At 36.4% G+C, this 20,003-nt stretch overlaps 1 protein-coding gene across 1 annotated transcript in view; it reads left to right on the top strand.

The window, feature by feature from the left end:
* Window positions 1-16,921, top strand: part of LOC107570221 (paired box protein Pax-5-like) — a 32,888-nt gene extending 15,967 nt beyond the window's left edge. The window contains exons 7-10 of the mRNA XM_016256428.1: window positions 11,432-11,487; window positions 11,838-11,924; window positions 13,940-14,026; window positions 16,538-16,921. Of these exons, the coding sequence (XP_016111914.1) occupies window positions 11,432-11,487; window positions 11,838-11,924; window positions 13,940-14,026; window positions 16,538-16,620 (313 nt within the window). The 3' untranslated portion in view covers window positions 16,621-16,921. The remainder of the gene's footprint in view (window positions 1-11,431; window positions 11,488-11,837; window positions 11,925-13,939; window positions 14,027-16,537) is intronic.
* Window positions 16,922-20,003: the final 3,082 nt, after the last annotated feature.

The raw sequence follows: 20,003 nt of genomic DNA on the forward strand, positions 1-20,003 counted from the left end.
AATAAATTACATTTTAAAATATATTAAAATACAAAACAGTTATTTGTAATAATATTTCACAGTATTACTGTTTTCCTGTATTTTTGATCAAATAAATGCAGCCTTGGTGAGCATGAGTCTTCTTTTAAAAAACTTCTTTTCAGAAAACTTTTAACCAGTAGTGTATAATTGCATCTAAACTGAACAGATACTGCATGTTCATTAAATGAAAAATAGCAGATTTTACAGTCTGATAACAATGAAATTTTGCGTTCGATAAGAAAAAAGTCACCAAAGTTTAGAGTGATGTAAAGGAGGGTACACGACGTCAACATTTTTAGTTTAAAGCAAATGATCTGCGACTCGACTGGGCTGGCCGAACCGTGAATGGAATATTTCTGCTTCAGTGTTTTTAATAAATCTCTTTGGTTTCCTCCATTCTGGTCAAAGCTAGGTTTGTGTTTGCAGTATGACTGCAGTATGGCTAGACATGCTGACATATAACAGATAACATGTAAAAGTACAGCTGTATGCACATATAGATGCATAATGTGTGGTGCATAAAAATTGATAACAAGAAAAGGCAGTCAAAGACGTCACTCAAAAGTCAAATGCTATGACCCCCACATCCATTCAGGCACACATACAAGGCCAGTGTCAGAGTTCTATAGACTTGTCTGAAAGACCCCATAATTCCTCTGTCCATTTCACCACTGAGCGCTGAGGCTGGCAAGGTCAAAGGCTACTGAGCAGGGCATTAACCTTAGGGTCAATCCACATCCCTTGGGTGTGTGTGAGTCAGGTTTGTTGTGGCACAAATGATCAGACAAATTGAGAGCCGGGAATTTTGAGCTGTCTGTTTTTTAGAAATGAGGGTGTGCGAGAGAAGCATATGCTAAGTGGTCTTGTGTGATTGACTGACAGGTTGTTTTCCCTCCACTGACAGTGTGAATGCTGCTGAAGGAGAGAGAAATGATGGAGAGCTCAACTCTGTTCGAGTGTGTTTGTGTCTCCTAGGGCAGGAAATGAACTTGGGACTTGATTTTGTTCTTTTCTCTGTAGCTGCTGATTAGATTAAGATTCATAAGGGCTCAATTATATACAGTGGGTATAGAAAAGAATCACCCCCCCCCCTTTAAAATAATCACATTTTGTTGCTTTGCAGCCTGAAATGAAGACGGACACAGTTTTTCTTTTATTCAGCTGTGTTTACTCAGTGCATTTTAAAGGGGGGTGATTCTTTTCTATACCCACTGTATATAAAAAATGCAGTGTGATTATGTCATTCAAATATGTAATAACATCAAAATGATTGACTACTATTTAATAACAAAACAAACTGTTTACAGTAAATTACACCAGTGAAAGTAACTTTAAAGTGTTCTTCGTGTAACTTCGGCTGGTTCTTCCTGTATACGTTGATTGGCAGATGTCTCGTCCAGTCAGCGGTGAGTAATCCCAAACCAATGGCGCTGTCTCAAACTATACCTACCTTTTCCGGTTTGTCTGAATTGTCGTTGTGTTTTCTGAATTGTTATTTTGTTTTGTAGACTTGCATTTGCGTTTGTAATTTGTTATTTTGTTTTCAGAACTGTGATTTGTTCTGCACCTCTCGGCCACCGTACATAAGTAGTATCGTGAACTTCTGCAACTTTCTGTCTTCAGAAACTCAACACGTTAACCCCTAATGGTAGACTCTGTAACTACAGCTCATGTGCACAAAGCATCTTTAGACTATTTAGAAGTAGCAGTATAATTTGGAAAGATAAAATCTGCAGGGATGACATATTTTTGTAGGTCTACCCATTAGCATCGACAAAAAGCAGGATTTTCCCATTGGCTTTTGGATTCTTGCAGAAAATGTGCTCTGTGACCAACAAAAGTTCATTTTACGCATTTTGTGTACTACTTAATTTTATGAATTTTGAATCCCAAATACATTCAGCTTCTGTAAAATCGTTCACTCTTTATTTAAAATCTACATGTTGGAACGTTTAAGTTGGCACGAGTAAAAACACAATGTGAGTGATGTTGTAATTACAATTTAAGAGGACATTCATGTCCAATTTTCCACTAGGAAACTTGTATTTTCAAATAATTCCAATAGTAGAGGTGAGGATAATCAAAGATCAAAACTCTTTATGTATAGAAGTCTTACATACAAAGCAAGAATCTCTCTCTCTCGATCGATCGATAGATAGATAGATAGATAGATAGATAGAGAGAGAGATCTGCTAATGTATATACTGTGCATACAAGTCACTGTGGTAAGAAAGCATCTGCTATGATGGTAAACATAAAATGTAAATTTATTTCTTTTTCTCTCCACCCATAAATTTACTGTCAAGCTATATCTATTAGATAGTGATGGAATTTCTTTTTTCATCTTTCATCCTCCCCTCCTGCACCCTTTCTCCGCCTCGTTTACATTTCTTTCCACTTCTCCTCTCATTTTCTCTCTCCATCTCTCAGTTTGTGGTGCTGGAAGGATCATTAAGCACTGGCAGATCTATTAATTAGTGTCCTGCACTTCAAGGGGGAGCATATAAAACAGCGCACGCTCGTGAGAGTCATTTCATTTGAATTTTCCTCTTTCCATCTCCTTACATTACGCCAGAGATACATCAACAGCCCAACAACCCTTACACTGAACTAATTACTCAACCAGACCAAGAGACGCAGAGAGAGAGAGAAAGAGAGAGAGAGAGAGAGAGAGAGAGCGAGCGAGAGTGAGAGCAAGCGAGTGATAAAGGCACTTTCCAGGGAAACTTCCAGTCATTCTTAAAGTGAATATGATTTTATTTTATAATAAAATTTTGAGGTAAATATTAATATAGAGATCAGAGTAAAATTGAATGCAGTTGTTTGACTCAAGCCAAAGCATTTAAGGTAGGGATGAGATGGGGGAGTGGGATCGAGATATGACCAGGTCAGACTTGAACCAACACCTCAATTGTCTATATTTGGGAAAACTCCAAAAATGTGCCTATAACCAGCTCCATATGTATGGCTTTTCTGACATGGTAAACTTGCTCAGTAGTGCACCTGGTACAGCACTTGGTACAGCACCGCTTTAGCAAATCCTGACACTAGTTTATTAACGGCAGAAGAGGGTTTGCACTGGCGCAAACTGTTAGTAAATCTGGCCCATTTATTTCGTGGTGTGTATGCATGCATGAGTTGTCCTGGTCCTGTTATCCCTATAATTTCCCATCCTCTTTCTACTGTAATGGGAAGAAAAAAGAAAATTGCATTAAGTTTATACCAAAATTGGGTAAAACCCAATTAATTAGTTGCTTATTAGCATGCATATTACTAGCATATTGGCTGTTTATTAGTACTTATAAAGCACATATGAATGCCTTATTGTGCATGACCGTATTTTAGATCCCTTAATCCACCCTATACCTAAACTTAACAACTGCCTTACTAACTATTAATAAGCAGCAAATTAAGTTTGTTCAGGGAAAACTCTTAGTTAATAGTGAATGTGTTCCCTACTCTCACCCAAAAATGAAAATTCTGTGAACATTGTTGGTAACCAGCCAGCTACTGGTTGCCATTGACTTCCATAGTATTTTTTCCATACTCATACAGGTTTGAAACAACTTGAGGGTGAGGAAATGATGACAGCATTTTCATTTGCTCATGTCTTTCCAAAGAATGACTACTTCTTATGCGAAACATAAAAGAAGATTTGAGTGTGTATGCATGTCCATACAGTGAAAGTCAGTGTCTTTTTTTTTTGGACCCCACTTTGATTTTATGGACAAAAACAGCAGAAACATTCTTCAAAATTTTCTTTTGTGTTCCGCAAAAGTCATACAGCTTTGGAAAGAGGTTATAATGATAGAATCTTCATTTTTTTGTGAAAAACTATGCCGTAAAACTATGCCCCCTATATATAAGATTTCAGAAAAAAAGCACAGAAACAATGTGGTCTCAAATAAAGCATTTAGAATGGTGAGTGTGTGTGTTACACATGCTGAGAGCCGCGGCACCAATAAATGTCTCCCTGCCAGTCAGGCTCATTTAATACTGCATGCACTGCTAAATACCTCCCTCACTCTTTCTCAGTCCCACACACACATAGTGTCTTCTAAGAGACAATACGTACAAGCTGAGGGAAAAATAGAGGAAGGGAGATAGAGGGAACGAAAGAGAGAAAGAGCGTCTGAGGAAATACTATTATGTAAATGCGGCTGCGGGTTGGGGTGAAATTATTTTGGTGTTGGGCGATTAGGGGCCTCATCTGTTATTGATGTGCGCAGAGAGGAGAGCCATTACAGAGAGGCTGTGTCAAAAATGACCCCCGAGAAAACTGTGACCCCAGAGAGAAATTGAGAGAGCAAGGAATACCGTTGAAATGGAACTCCTGTAAGTTTCAGACAATTGTTACTTAGTCAAAATCAATTAGTTTTTTTTTTTTTTTTTAAGTTTCCATTTTTCTCTTTTACTCTGATTTTCTTCTTTTCATCTCCATCCCCATTTCTTTACACCTTTTCTTCGATCACTATTTCTCTCTCTCTCTCTCAACGTCTGGCCTCTCTCCAATCTTTGCCCCAGCTGTGGTGTGTGTGTGTGTGTGTGTGTGTGTGCTGCGTCTATATGTGAGATGTGTGTGTGTGTTTGTGCATCATGGGCGCTGATGGGTTGCATAGCTTCAGAATTGACAACATTTACAGGCTAAAATGAGAATCATCCATCTTCACTAGGCTGCTGTCAGAGGCAGGGCCAAACTTCATAATCCCCAATTACTAGCGCTAACCTCCCCATCTACATACACACATGATGAGGGGGCGGGTGCGAGCCGCATAAATAGAGAGGAAATGCCTCTCAGACTGAATGACTGAAACAGAGAAATAGACAGTAGAAAGGAGTCAGGGATGGAGAGAGAGGAAGTGGACGGCGTGAGCTGTGATTGGTAAAGTCACAGTCTACTGCCCTCGCGCTGGTGATGAGCACTGAGGTGTTTAAGGGGTCACTGGGATACATACATACATTCACACACAAACACTAACAAACACTCTGCTTACCTTGTGTATTAGATAGGGATTTAAAAGTTGTAATTCTAGTGAAGACTTACAGTTTTATTAACAATTTCAACATACATACATACATACCTACATACTTAAATAAATAGACTTTAATCACACTATTGTTCAAAAGTTTAGGGTTAGTAAGATTTTTTTTTCTGTTTTTGGAAAAAGTGTCTTATGCTCACCATATGTTAAAGCAATATATAGCATATAAAACTGATATATTTGATCAAAAATACAGTAAAATGAAATATAGTGAAATATTACAATTCAAAAAAATTTTTTTTTTTAAATTTACTCCTGTGATCAAAGCTGAATTTTCGGCATCATTACTCCAGTCTTCAGTGTCACATGATCTTCAGAAATCAGTATAATATGCTGATTTGGTTTGGTGATCAAGTAAAATTTCTTATGTTAAATATTGATGAAAATAGTTGAAAACAGTTGTGCATATACAGTGTATATATATATATATTGGGGAATTCTTTGTTGAATAGAAGATTTAAAAGATTTTTTGTAGCAATGTAAACATCTCACTTTTGATCAATTTAAACTAAAATACCAAAGGAATTTATTCAGTTCTAAACAGTCAGGGAAATATTTAGGTTGTATTAATCTTTTATTCCCATTGTTAGAGTACAGAGATGTATAAACTTAAAAAAAAAAAGTTTTATATAAATAATTAAAAAGCACAATTAAATATTAGTAATGACAAATGTAAATGTTACATTTTGATTGGCTGTGGTTCAGTGAAGAATCACTTTGACTGATTCATAGAGTTGAGCGACTCATTTGACCAATTCCTGAAGAGAAAGGCTGCAAATTTTAAATGTGTAGCTTTTGGGAGTACAAATACAGATGGGAAGACATGGACTAAAATCCACAAGAGGATTCGTATCCCCAGTAAAAGAGCACAAGCTTACTTGCAGCTTAAAATGTATTTACAGGAATGTTAAATTGGATGGTAATAGCTTGTTATGACGCAACTTTACAGTAACAGCAGGGGGAAGGTGTAGCATCACAGGGCTCGCAAAATCGCTAGCCCGACATCCCAGGGCTATTGCATCTTCCAGATGTGCAACCAAAATGCATCACCACCCTGCCAGATGGGCCATCTTGAATAGTGAAATAAAATCCCTTCCTTGATTAGCATTGTTCACTCACTTGTTGGGATGAAACGGATCCTAGTTGATCATGTGCACATGTTGCCAATTTAAACATTCAAGCATTTTAAACCACTGAAGCACATGAAGAGGCGAAGGAGAACTCAATTCGGTACTCGTTTTCTGTCTGCACTCACTCAAACCATGCACACAGAGAGCCACGTTTCATACAACGTGCGGATACAGAATTGATTCCTCTTTTGCATCTTCTTGAGCTTGAACATAAACACAAAATTCTCTCAAAATAGCTGTCTCAGCAAATATTCTCGTAAACACAGACGGTTATGTCTTACGTGAGCGTAAACAATGGAGAAAGAAATCGCATGTGTATAGAAATGAAATCCGTGCAATCGTTCTTAAAGGGACAGAAGCCTATAAAAACCTGCTGCTGTCTGTGTCACTAATGTTAATCAAACAACAAAACACAACTTTCAATAAAGATTACCCTTTATCTAATTTATACAGTGATCAAATGTCTGTACCTGAAAAAAAATTTTTTTTCTATGCTTGAAATTTGTTTGTTTGTTCTTCTTTGTATTTTATTACTGACAGTTCACTTGTCTTTAAAAATGTTAGACTTTTATTAGTTATGATACTAGTTTTTGCTGTGGTATCGAAGAAGTACTTAAAGTGTTCTTTAGATAATAAGTGTTCTTTAAATAATAAAGAAACAGTTTTTGCTCATCCAAAAAAATGACCCAATCTGTTACTCAAAATCCATAATACGATCTGAAACATGAGTTGTGTCATCCGTTGCAGCCCTACTCCCTTGACTTGTTATTTGAAGGAAAAATACAATCACCCAAGTTTTTGTTCATGCTGATTTGTCCGGACGGAAGTTCAGCTGTCTCTTTTATTCGGGCTAGTTAAATTTATTCTGGGCTACCATAATCTTAAGAATGCCTGCCTGAAGGTCTACCAGGGATTTAGAAATTTTGTGAGCCCTGCATCAGGATTTTGTTGGGGTTTAATTCACTCCTAATCAGGGTTATTAATAACCTCCTCCCGGACTAAAACAGAAGCGACATCCACTTCCCAAACTCTGCCATCAAACCACATCCACACCTGAGTGACAAACCCCATTACCGCCAATGGAGATGAATCACTGTGGGTCAAAAAACAAAAATGCTAATAAAAACTACAAGCAAAAAATGTAAGGCTTAAACTAGTCAAATCTCACGGAAATGGAAATGACTATGGCAGAATTTTTGACATTTTGGAACTGAAATGCAGAGGCTTTTTGTCTTCTTTTGCAGTTTTCACTACTGTGTGTGTGTGCACTTGGATGGGTTAAAATCAGAATATGGGTCACATGCCACTTTAATTTGCTTTAATTGATAGAAAACCCACATGACATGACCCCTGACATCTTATCAGGGAAAAAGATTCTCAGGTCTCAGGTTTAAACTCCATTGTAAGTCAGTGATATTAGTAATAGTTTAAAGTATCAGTAATAGTTTACTGGGACACAGTGGTCTTTCAGTAAATGCCCCTAGTGGTAAAAGGTGAATCCCTTTATAAGTCATTCATTAAACGATTCATTATAATTGACAGTTTATAAACTTTATTTCTAAAGTTTTTATATATGGATTATTTGTACACAAACACATCACTTCGCTTCAGAAGGCCTTTGAGCACTTTTTATGATGGATGCACTTTATTTTGTTTCAAAATCTCAACAGCCATTCACTTCCATTATAAAGCTCGGAAGAGCCAGGACATTTTTAAATATAACTCTGATTGTATTCGTCTGAAAGAAGAAAGTCATATACGTGATTACATAATGTGTGAATTTGCAGATGCGCATCGCGGACCTAGTGCAAGATGTGCATTTGTGGTTAAAAAGTATATACATTTTATTTCTTTTTTTGAAAATGACCGATGGTTTCGCTAGATAAGACCCTCATTCCTTGGCTGGGATCGTGTAGAGCTCTTTGAAGCGGCACTGAAACTGCATTTTGGACCTTCAGCCCGAAGTCCATTATATGGAGAATAATTCTGGAATGTTTTCCTCAAAAACCTTAATTTCTTTGCGACTGAACACAGACAGACATGAACATCTTGGATGACATGGGGGTGAGCAAATTATGAGGAAATTTATCAGAAAATAAAATGATCAGAAATGTTGTTGTGCACAGCAGAGCATTTCAGAGTCTGCTTTTTGCATTAAAAATAAGCTAAATGCTTAATTCTTGATAAACGTTCTGCAACCTGTATTACTGTTACTTTATTAATGATAATGGTACTAAATTAACTTTATTATGTTTTAGTGTGTTCACTTTTTTTAAAACAAAGTAGTGTAAATTATATTGCCGCATCATATCAGTTAGAATTTTAATATTGTTGCATCCCTGATTATAAAATAAGTGTAAAAACACTACTGTACGCTGTAAGAAAGAAAAAAAAAACAGAAAAATGGAAAATGTACTGGTCATTTTCTGCCAGGATATTATCTGTTAAGTTTATAGACATTTAATTTAACCATAAAACACAAAACAATGCTATGTGTAATTCAAAAATTGGGGAAAATGCATTATTCAAATCACTATGAAAAAATTCTTCATATTAATATTACATTGCATTCTGTTTTTATATACTTTTCTTAGGAGTTTAAAATGTGAAAGAATGAACGCAGTCTAATCAACTAATATTCTCTTGTTAAATGTGGCTTAACCAACTAGCTAAATAACTATGAAGAAAAAAAAAGCTACTTGGTAATTTCTCAATGACTCATTAAAGTGTAGGGAACAAATGTGTGCTTGCTTAGCTTCAATATCAAGTGCAAGGTAACAAGTGGAAACTCTAGTGTAACAAGACAAATAGAGAGGTATAAAAAAAGCAAGAACTCTGGGATGAAGGACTGTTCACCAACCCTTGTATCGACTCTCTGAACACTGCAAAACAAACCCGAGCCAAAACAACAACAACATGTCTTTTGTCGTGTCTTCAGTCTGTCACGCTGGTGTCTCTCCCCGGTTGCCACAGTGACTCGTAGGGTCTTGTCGGGTCCCCTCTCTTCAGAGCAAGATCCGTAACCTTGTCTCGTATTTCCCTCCGACTGAATCCCCCATGTTTCCCCCACTTCTGACAAGCATTTATGACCTTGTAACCCATCTCTCTTGCTGGGGAGACCCCATCCCTCTTCTCTTCTCCATCCATAAGTTATTCCCCTCGCTTTCACCAGCATCTTCCCTAAACAACCTGACACGCGGTAGTCACTGTGGCGTAGAGGAGAGGTAACCATGCCAACGATCCCATCTAAGAGCATGCTGAAGGTTAAGGGTAGGAACAAAGCTTCAGACGTGCACTTCAGATTATCCCACTTTATTTACCCAATGCCAATTCTACACTTCTGGGGGCCCTACACAAAACTGGGTGGGGGAGTTATGAAAGTTATGAAGTTAATGAAACACATTTGTCCGGGTTAATTCAGTCTTGAATCGCGCTCACGGAAAGCGCTTGAGAAACAGTGTCTCTTCCGCGGCTCGGTACGCTTTCGACTCATTTATTTTATTTTTTTGTCTCAAGCAAGAGACTCTATGACATTCACGTTACATGATTAGACAGATTTGTACATTGAAAGGGCGACAGAGCATCACATTAAAAGAAATTAACATTCATGTTTTCATAACCGCTGGCCAAATTCAAAAACGAAACTAAAATTAAATCATCTTTGAGAGCAAGGGGCCCCCCTGGTGTTTCGAGGGCCCTACGTAGCTTGCGTACTTTGCGTAGAGGGAGGATTGGCTCTGCATTTACCTTCTACTATTTATTTAAATTTTCTGTTCATGAAGATACATTGGAATTGATTAAATTCAGAACAAAATTTTTAAATGAAAAACACTTAACTTTACTTTGACAGCAACAATCTTATGAATCATTTTGCATTCATCACTATTCTTTCATATAATATACAGTATGTGTGAACCTTTTTATATCCATGTACACATCTCATTTTCTGTAAAATTATATATTGTATATGAAATATGAAATTACATATAAAGTCATAACACAAAGCTAAAAGTAAAGCTAAAGCTAAAAGTAAGAACTACTGATCAAAAGGTTTGAGTTAGTAAGCTTTTTTTTTTTAATTTTGGAAGACACTTATGCACAATTATTTGATCAAAAGTAAACAGTAAAATTGTAATATTGTGGAATATAATTACAACTTAAAATAACCATTTTCTATTTGAATATGTTAAATGTTATTTATTCCTGTGATCAAAGTGGAATGTTTTGAGCATCACTACTCCAGTCTTCAGTGTCACATGATCTTTCAGAAATTAGTGCTGATTTGGTGCTCAAGAAACATTTCTTATCATCATCAATGCTGAAAACAGTTGTGATATTTAGTATTTTTGTGGAGACTTATGCATTTTTCACATATTTTTGTACTTTTGTCATTTATTCAGCATGAAATTGCATTCAATTGACAAAAAAAAAAAGTACTGATTGTGTAGCCTCACACACACGATGATTGGTCCCTAAAATCGGTCCCATTCTGCAGTTTATATATCACATACTGTATGCTCTGAATTGCTGTCATTTTTCCATATTGTGCTTACAGTGTGAACAGTCCAATTAGAAACTTGGAAACCATGTTTTGTGTAACTCTCATTTTGTGCAGTTTTGTGATTACATTTGTTGCTTGCTGAGAAATTTGCACTTTTTTCATTTCTTTTTCTATTTTTCGTTTCCCTTCATTCTCTGTACAAACAATCAGTACAATCAGTACAAACAAAGTCTAAATGAGATAAGATTATCTTCTGCTATATAACTAGCTAGCTATTTTAACCTATATATAAGAATAATACATATGATGTTGTTGCTTTAATGAAAAGAAACTTGCTTTATTTTCTTGTAATTGAAAATCCCTCACAGTGTGACATTTCTGTACTCTTGATATGCTCTTGTTAGCTTGCTTACAATCAAGCTAGCATTTTGAACAGCTTGTATTTAAACAGTTTCTTTGAGTACATTCAGATTATTTTCTTTGAATGATAAGTACAAAGAAAGATGATAAAGTTATAGGTTGACCTGCCAAGCTAAAAGAAATGCCTCAACTGCTTGTTTACAGCTCTCAGATATGATGGATTTATATATTTCACTGCCACTTTTATGAAAAATTGATTAGTAGTGCTTTTTCGTTTTTCCCTATATCTCCTGGATCCTCTTCCTTCGCTTTATCCCTGAGTGTATTGCTTATTTCTCCACTCCTTTTCTGTGGTTCTGTTGCTTTCTCTCTTTCAGCAGGGGGCTGACACACAGAGGAGGGGGCACAAAACCAGCCAGGCAGAACCGACAGAGCGAGAGATGGAGGGAAAGAGAGAGAGAGAGAGAGAGAGAGAGAGAGAGAGAGAGAGGGAGAGAGCTGGGGCCTCTGATTTTGTGACAGCCAGCAAAGGGAAAGTGTTCCCCAGGGAAAGGGAGAACGAGGGAAAAGAGGGAGAGAAAGAGAAAGAGAGAGGGAGATAAGGGGAAAACTACACTGAAGCAATGGAGGAGAAAAACTGTCACAAATCGACACTTCCACCTAGCCAATTGGACCTTGTAGGCTCCTACACAGTATAGGATGTACAATCCACTTGCAATTGGAAGAGTTTGTGCAATTCTACATGCATATCTAACACTTCTATTGTCTTTCCTTGAATTTCAGGAGGAGATTTCTCTGGCAGTCCTTATTCCCATCCGCAGTATTCAACATACAACGAGCCTTGGAGATTTGCAAACCCCAGTCTACTAGGTAAAAGCTTAAGCACAAACATATGGACAGTGATGCAGAACATTTGCTCTCTTAATGCTTTTAAAGGGGTCATATGATGCTGCTAAAAAGAACATTATTTTGTGTATTTGGTGTAATGAAATGTGTTTATGCGGTTTAAGGTTCAAAAACACATTTTGTTTCCACATAATGTACATTATTTGTTATTATTATTCCACATACGGTAAATTATTTAGTTTCTCCTCTATGCCCCGCCTTTCTGAAATGTGTAAATTTTTACAAAGCTCATCGGTCTGAAAAGCGAGGTGTGATCTGATTGGCCAGCTATCCAGTGCATTGTGATTGGCCGAATACCTCAAGCGTGTGACGGAAATGTTACGCCCCTCACCATATTGTGATGCTGTGTCCCGGACAAAAACATTAAAACTTAAACTAAAAATTCAACTTTATAGAAACAGACACCGGCATTGTAGGCTACTCTCCCAGGAAACAGTCCTCATCCTCCATAAAATGCGCTGCACACATCTGAATATTTGAGTTTAACTGTTCTGGAACAGTGTTGTAAATACAACTTAACCACTGATTTCTAGTCGTGTCCTCTTTTGGAAGGCCAAACAAAGTAGTTTCGTTTTCACAACGAAACACACAGCGTCTTCACGACATGGCGGCGGCAACAACAATACTACAGCGAGAATAAAAGTTAAGCCTTCTTTCGTTGTGTGAACATTTGGGCGGCGTTATGCAAATCTTCCCCCATAGTGAGGTAGACATGTGGGGGCGTGTTAGAACGAGCCGTTTTAGGTAGGCGTGGCTGACTCTTAACTTTTATAAAGAATATCTCTTTGGATTTGAGACTTTAGTCTTTGCAACTTTACAGATCTTCTTTATGCACCAAGAGCTTGTAATACTCCAAAGAGAAAGGAAAAATTGAAATTGCATCATATGACCCCTTTAAATTTACAATAATGTATTTATAATAATGTCCTTTAAAAAGAATAATTCAACCAAAATGAAAATTGTCATTATTTAAAATTTCAGCATCAGAATAAAAAATAAAACGCGAATTGTTTGATAAATGCTTTATCTCCCGATTACAACGTTACATCTCTTCATACGTTAGATATGTTTGTGGTCAGAAATTTTTTACAGTAATTGTTTAACATTTTCTAAACAGTAAAGTCTTTTTTTTTCTTCTTTTCTTTTTTAAAGAAACAAATTATTCAGCAAGGATGCATTATATTGATCAAAAGTGACACTAAAAACATTTATAATGTTACTTTTTTAAATAAATACTGTTCCTTTAAACTTTTTATTTAACAAAGAATCCTGAAAAACTGTATCCAAATTTCCAAAAAATATTAAAGCAGCACAACTGTTTTCAACATTGGTAATAATAAGAAGTATCTTCTTATTGAGCATCAGCATATTAGAATGATTTCTGAAGGATCATGTGACACTGAAGACTGAAGAAATTATGCAGAAAATTTTGATTTGCATCACAGAAATAAATGACATTTTAAACAAATATTCTAATAAAATATAATAGTTCACAATATTAATGTTTTTATTGTTTTTAATGAAGTAAAAGCACTTTTCACTCATACATCTTCCAAATGTGTTTTTTTCTGAGTGATGCCACAGAATAACCATTTTGGGTTCCCCAAAGAACCTTGCATGTTTTTCTTAGTGTGAAGAACATTTTAATAAATCGAAAGAACATTTTATATAATGGAAAGTTTCCATGGATGTTAAAATTTCTTCATGGAACCATCAATGCCAATAAAGAACCTTTATTTTTAAGAGTGTTAGGCTTCTTTCAAAAACATGGAAAAGGTGGATTGGATGTACATGTGGGGAACATAATAGAATTTTCAATTTCTGTGTTAACTACTCCTTTAAGTGTAAAATAAAATGCATTGGTTCAGAGTGCTAGGTTCAATTTATAGTCTCATTTCTAAAAGACCATCATTTGCTGTGAACTATAAACTTACTGATGTTAAGTTGTTGTATGTGTGTGTGCACTTTGCTCTTGTCAGTGTTCCAGCAGGAGTACAGTTCTTTACTGGGCTCAGAGAGAGCAGCTTCATCGGGTCTATTCCCTGGCCAAACCCCACAACCTACAGGTACAGAACACCCATGCCATTAGAGAAACGTTGACATTTGAAACATTGTCGGGTTAGCTTGCCATATGTGTATGTATGCATGGTGCACAGAATGAGCTGTTCAGAAGAACCTGCCCCGTTCCGCAAACCTCAGACTGACACATCAGTCCAGAGCAAGGTGAAGGGGCAGTGGCTTAAAAACAGTTATGTGTGTGTAAGTTAGAGCCACAAAGCTGACCTTAATATTCCCAATGGAGAAGGGATTCCTTGGAGATTTCATGAGCTTTTTGCTTTGTGTGTCAAGAAAGAGACCCTGATTTGACAGAAGTTTGACAGTGTTTGTGTGAAGCGCTCGAAGGCAAAGTGTCTATTAGGGCTACATAGCCCAGTATATGCTTTGAAATGGATTAAAACATTCTCAAATGCAATTTTCACTGTAGCCAAATATGAGTCATAGTAGTAATTCATTTTTACCTACATACAATTAATTGCTGATTCAGAGTGTTAACCTGATTTAGTTAATCAGAACTGATTCACAAAAAATGTAAGATCAAATCATAAATGCTTTTGAAATTTTGAGACAAGGATGGATTGAGAAACTAGTCTACGTAAGCTCACTGGGCACATAAAAAGCTAATAAATCTTTGCAATATTCACAATATTGCTTAATTTTACGTTACCAGCAAAATAATTGTGAATATACATTATGTTGTGTTCTAGTCATTTTGACCCGGAGATGATTTTCTTTTTCCTGAAAATGCTAGTTAATGTTTTCACATTGGGCTAAAAACCACAGGGTAAAAAAAAAAAGATGATTTTTATACTTTCTTGGGATTTTTCCCCCAAGTTTGTCACACTTATCACAAAAATCACCGGCCAACAAAAAATTGCTTTAAAATTTTCATTATGCAATATTATTACCAAATATTGGACTCAATCTTTTTGTTAAATTGTTTTCTTTCAATTAGCACAGGTTTTGTTTTTCTGGAACTGACTGGCCTCATTGATTTGAGCTTATGCTCATCGGTTTTTAAGTGAACACTGACAAAACTATAAACAAATAAAGATTTTTCACTCAAAATCAGTGACATCTTGATATACTTCACACTCTCAAACTCTGTTTTTACAGCAACACAAAAGCTACTTTATCACACTCATATAATCTTCATTTCCAGTGAAGACAAACACACACATCCACCACATTTCTCACAATTTCAAACTCTTTACCTCCAGCAACAAAGACTAAGCAGCACAGCTGTCCATCCACTTCATTATAGCCCTCGCTCATGCCCGCTGTCTCGGTGTAATAAAGAAAAATATTTCTTGCTAAAACTAACGATGATACTAAAGACATTTCCTCTTTGAGGGGTCCATCAGCACTTAATGCCAACACAGACTGATCAAGATGGATCATGTGTCTTATAGAGCAGAAATGGTCTTTTCCCAGCAGAAACTGAGCTGATGATGGTGGTGTCATTTCAAATAAGAGGAAGGGTGACATGATTGTCCAGATACATCAAAACTCTGGGCTGTACATCCACCATTCTGTAATCAGACTTATTCTCAGTAATGAATTCATTGCTTCTTGTTTAGTATTTATCTTAATGTGATTTGAGAGCAACAGGAGTTCAAAGGGTAGTTATAAAATAAATATTGAGCCACAAATATGTTGAAATGTAAAAAAAAAAAAAAAAAAAAAAAAAAAAAAAAAAATAAATAAAAAAAATATATATATATATATATATATATTATAATAATGCATGTATGCATTATTAAAAGTGACATCAAAAAGACATTCAAAATGTTACAAAAGATTTCTATTTCAAATAAGTGCTGTTTTTGTTTACTTGCATTCATCAAAGAATCTTAAAATGTATCCGTTTCCACAAAAATAAGCAGCAAACGATAATAATAATAAATGTTTTTGAGCATCAAATCATTTGAATGATTTCTGAAGGATCATGTGACTCTGAATATACTCGCTGCTGCCATCACAAGAATAAATTACATTTTAAAATATATTAAAATAGAAAATAGTTATTTTAAATAATAATAATAATAATTCACAATATTACAGGTTTTATTGTATTTATCAAATAAATGCAGCCTTGGTGAGCAGAAGAGACTTCTTTTAAAAACATTTTTCTTCTATTTTAAAATGAATCGGTGGTCAGTGTTGCCAAGTCCGTGGTTTTCCCGCAGATTTGGGCTACTTTAACACTGTTGCCGCAGGTTGTTTTTCATGTCCCCCCCCCCCAAAACGCAATTGGGCTAGTTTTGAGTAGCGATTGGGCGGGTTTTGTTGTGAAAACCTGGCAACCCTGTCTGTGGTACATGAGTAATTTAAACGGACTTTCAAAACCTGGATTAATTTACATTAGTGGACGATAACAAATTTAGAGGGCCACTCAGGGGGCCTAGCTTGCTGACACGTGGGCCCCGGACCTTGTCCCCTGTTAGAACCCCTCCCGTTTGAGCTATTTAAGTGATAATCTGAAGACTGACAGATTTGTTTTTTGACATCCCATGTAGGATCTCCATACTACTATAGCGCAGCCACACGGGGAGCAGGAACGGCTGCCACAGCGACTGCCACCGCCTATGACCGCCACTGACCAGCCCGACAGAGGAGAGGAGGAACGAAAAGAAAGAGGAGTGAGAATGAATTGATAGCACCCACACAAGACTGCCTACATAAGAAAGAAAAGAAGTGTAGGAGGAGCAGGAAGGAGAAAGAAGAAAGAAAGAAGAGGTGACAATGTTTTCCTGCCAATTACAATCAATGGTCCAATCAGTAGCTTCAGCCTAAGTGTCTAATTTCTGTTCATTAGTGGAAAGTACACACCCATTCACCTGCATTCCTGTGGTCTCAGCTCACACTAAATCTGTTACTGCTTTGATTTATCTTCTGTCATTAAAGCCTTGCTTATCCTATCGTCTTTGCATCTCTATGCAGTCTGTTCTTGGAGATGATCAGGTGTTAGAAGTTGGTACCAGACAATCTACTAGTGGCAGCTTGAGATGCTTTGAATTCATTTTTGAGTCATTTTATTAACTGTGTGAATGTGGCATCATAGTCTGTGGCAGACTAAAACCATGAATTGTTTTGGAGAGAACCTAACGTATCAAGTGAACGGAGATTTAATAGAGTCGGACAGATAACTCAGGTCGGAATATTGGCATTATTTACATTCAAATTAGCCAGCGTGAAGGACAGACCCATTTTGCTATCGATCATGGGACGCTTCCACTTGAAAATGTAGCGTAATTACGGTAGAGATTTTACTGGAAGATGCCGAAATCTGCCCTGATGAGAAGCACAAGAATATTTGAGCCCTCAGTTCTAATCTAGGAGCCATTTAGACGTAACAGACTCCTTATAAACCGAATTACATGCAAGTTTAGCATTAGCTGCGAAGCGACAGCTAAACAACGGGACTGTTGTGCGATTCAGTCATTGTGTAATATGTTGGAAAATAGCAGCATGATTTAAATATTTAAGCACTGTCGTCATGAATGAGAGCATCAGTATTTTAAAGACTCCTCTCCTTCCTCTATGTAGATAAATATTATTTACGTATGTACAGAATACCCTTATTCAACTGTACATTAGTAAGATTTATAGCTATTTATGATGGAGAGTAATATATATAATTGTGTGTAAAAGTTTACTGCGGACAAATGCTACTGCTAGCTAAAGATGTTGCCGTGGAATACCTAGCCGGTTCTCTTTTTAAACCCCTGATGTTTCATTCCAAACACAAATCAGTTGCAATCAAAAGAGATTGCTGACATTGAAGCACCGACAAACTTTTGTAAAGTCGCTCCATTTTAGAAATGGCTAGAAAAGCTAATTCTTCCCTTACAGGAAGTGATGTCATACTGTCTGTCCCTTCAAATGGTCTCCTTAGCCTCCCCAAAGATGCTCTTCAGTAGTGCAAATAGATGCTCTTAAAAGCACAGTGACAAATCTGTTATCCAGAAATGGCTTTTTTATTTTTTGTTCACACTCGTTCTCTCGGAGCGCATTTGTTTTTATTCCCTTCATCCATCAAAACAATGCATGAGACCAAGGTGGAGGCCTTACCAAACTCTCTATGTAGCAACATCATGCTGTACATCATTCCTGTTTGTCTGTCTGAGATATCCTGTAGATCTATCACTTACAATGACAAGAGCTTTTGATATCATTATTGACCGATATATTGCTATCTAAATTTAGATTCTAGTAGACGAGAAAAGACAAAAAGTGTGCTTTATTTAGCTATTGTCTGTGATGAGTGTTCCCAGTTTTTGATTTTCTTGCTTTTTATTTCGATACACTGTGCATTGCTGAGTAGCTTTCGAAAAAAGGAGAACACTGTAGTTTTAGTAGTGAGTCACAAGCACCAAAACTTTGATGTGAAATAAGAAAAAAAATGACAAACCTATGAATATATATATATATATATAGAAGTTGATAGTTTTTATGTTTTTATGGTGTTGCTCTGGACTGTAAAGTAGTAATAGGATTACATTTGTTTGTGGATCATAAGTTGCACGTTATGCAACTCTAAAGAAACCCTTGATGCCGTTCACCACTAATGACTACTGGTGAACTTTGACCTTTTAAACTTTTAGTCAGAGGCATTATGAACCTGAAGTACACCAGCTGAAATCAAGGACAGTGCCTTTATTTTTCTACCGAGTCATCCAGAATGACCATGCGTCACTAAATTGCAAAATTGTCTGCATTTCATAATGAGATCACAGCTTGACCGACCAATCAACGAGCCGATGCCACTACCCATCATTTTAACAGCATTTTTACATGCTTTTTACAATCTTATTAAAACTCAGCAAGTAAACTACAAGCGAAATATGAAATCAATTTAACATCAAATATAAAACACTGACCTACTATATACACAATATTGAAATAGAAGATTATGCTATAAACTGATTTAATATGATTCAATAAAAGATTTAGTCGACTAATTGCTAATTTATTAGCAAAATTCACATATTCTGAGACCCAACATTTTTTTTTTCCCTCCAATGATATGACGCGGTACTGTAATCTCCTGAGGGTAGCATTAATTCCATTCTCTTAAAGGAAATGTTCACCCAAATATGAAATTTTACTCATCCTTTACTCGCCCTCATGTTGTTTCAAATAATTTCATTGGACCACTCTGACTTTCATTGTACATAGACAATAAAAAAGGTACAATCAATTTTTCAAAATGTCCTCTTTTGTTCCACAGAAGAAAGAAATGTATACAGGTTTGAAATGACATGAAGGTGATTTTGGGTGAACTATCCCTTTAAGTACTGAGAATGAATATTAGATTAACTGTGAAGGGATTGACTTCCCAGAGAGACACAAATGAACCACACACTCGCAGTCCTTTTGTCCTTCGTCAGGTCGCGAATATGCCACACCTTTTCATTGACATGATCAAAACCTGCTGCACCAGCAAAATCGAACACCCCTTTCTCTTTTCCCATCCCCTCTTATTTCAATTTCTCATTTCCACCCCCACCACCATTGAACTCTATTTGCCTCACTGGTGCACCTTTAATCTCATCAGATCTTCCTAACCCCTTCCTCCAATGCCATCCGGATTAGAAATTCTACAAGTTGGCCGTTGATCACCTTTGTGAAAATCCTTTATTTTCTTTGAGAAGGTTGTGCAATTAAAAATGCATTTTATTTCATGTTTAATTGCACATTTTAAGTTATAAACAGCTTGCATAAAACAAGTTCAGACAAGTTTAATTAATTAGTCCTATTTTTTCTCATTCACTCTCATTCACAAAATAAATACCTGGCTTCCAATAATAGTTTAAAACAAAGTAGTTTACGCTCTAAATATGGTTTAGTAATGATTCCATATTTAAAATATTTCCAAAGTAAAGGCTGTGCATCATAAATGAAACACATTCATCCACTGAACAACCCTCAGTTAGTTGTTAGCGTCCCACTGTTTTCCTCACTTCAAATCAAAATATCAGA

This window comes from Sinocyclocheilus grahami, unplaced genomic scaffold (genome assembly GCF_001515645.1).
Source record: "Sinocyclocheilus grahami isolate Dianchi unplaced genomic scaffold, SAMN03320097.WGS_v1.1 scaffold1428.1, whole genome shotgun sequence".
In the NCBI taxonomy this organism is placed as follows: Eukaryota; Metazoa; Chordata; class Actinopteri; order Cypriniformes; family Cyprinidae; genus Sinocyclocheilus; species Sinocyclocheilus grahami.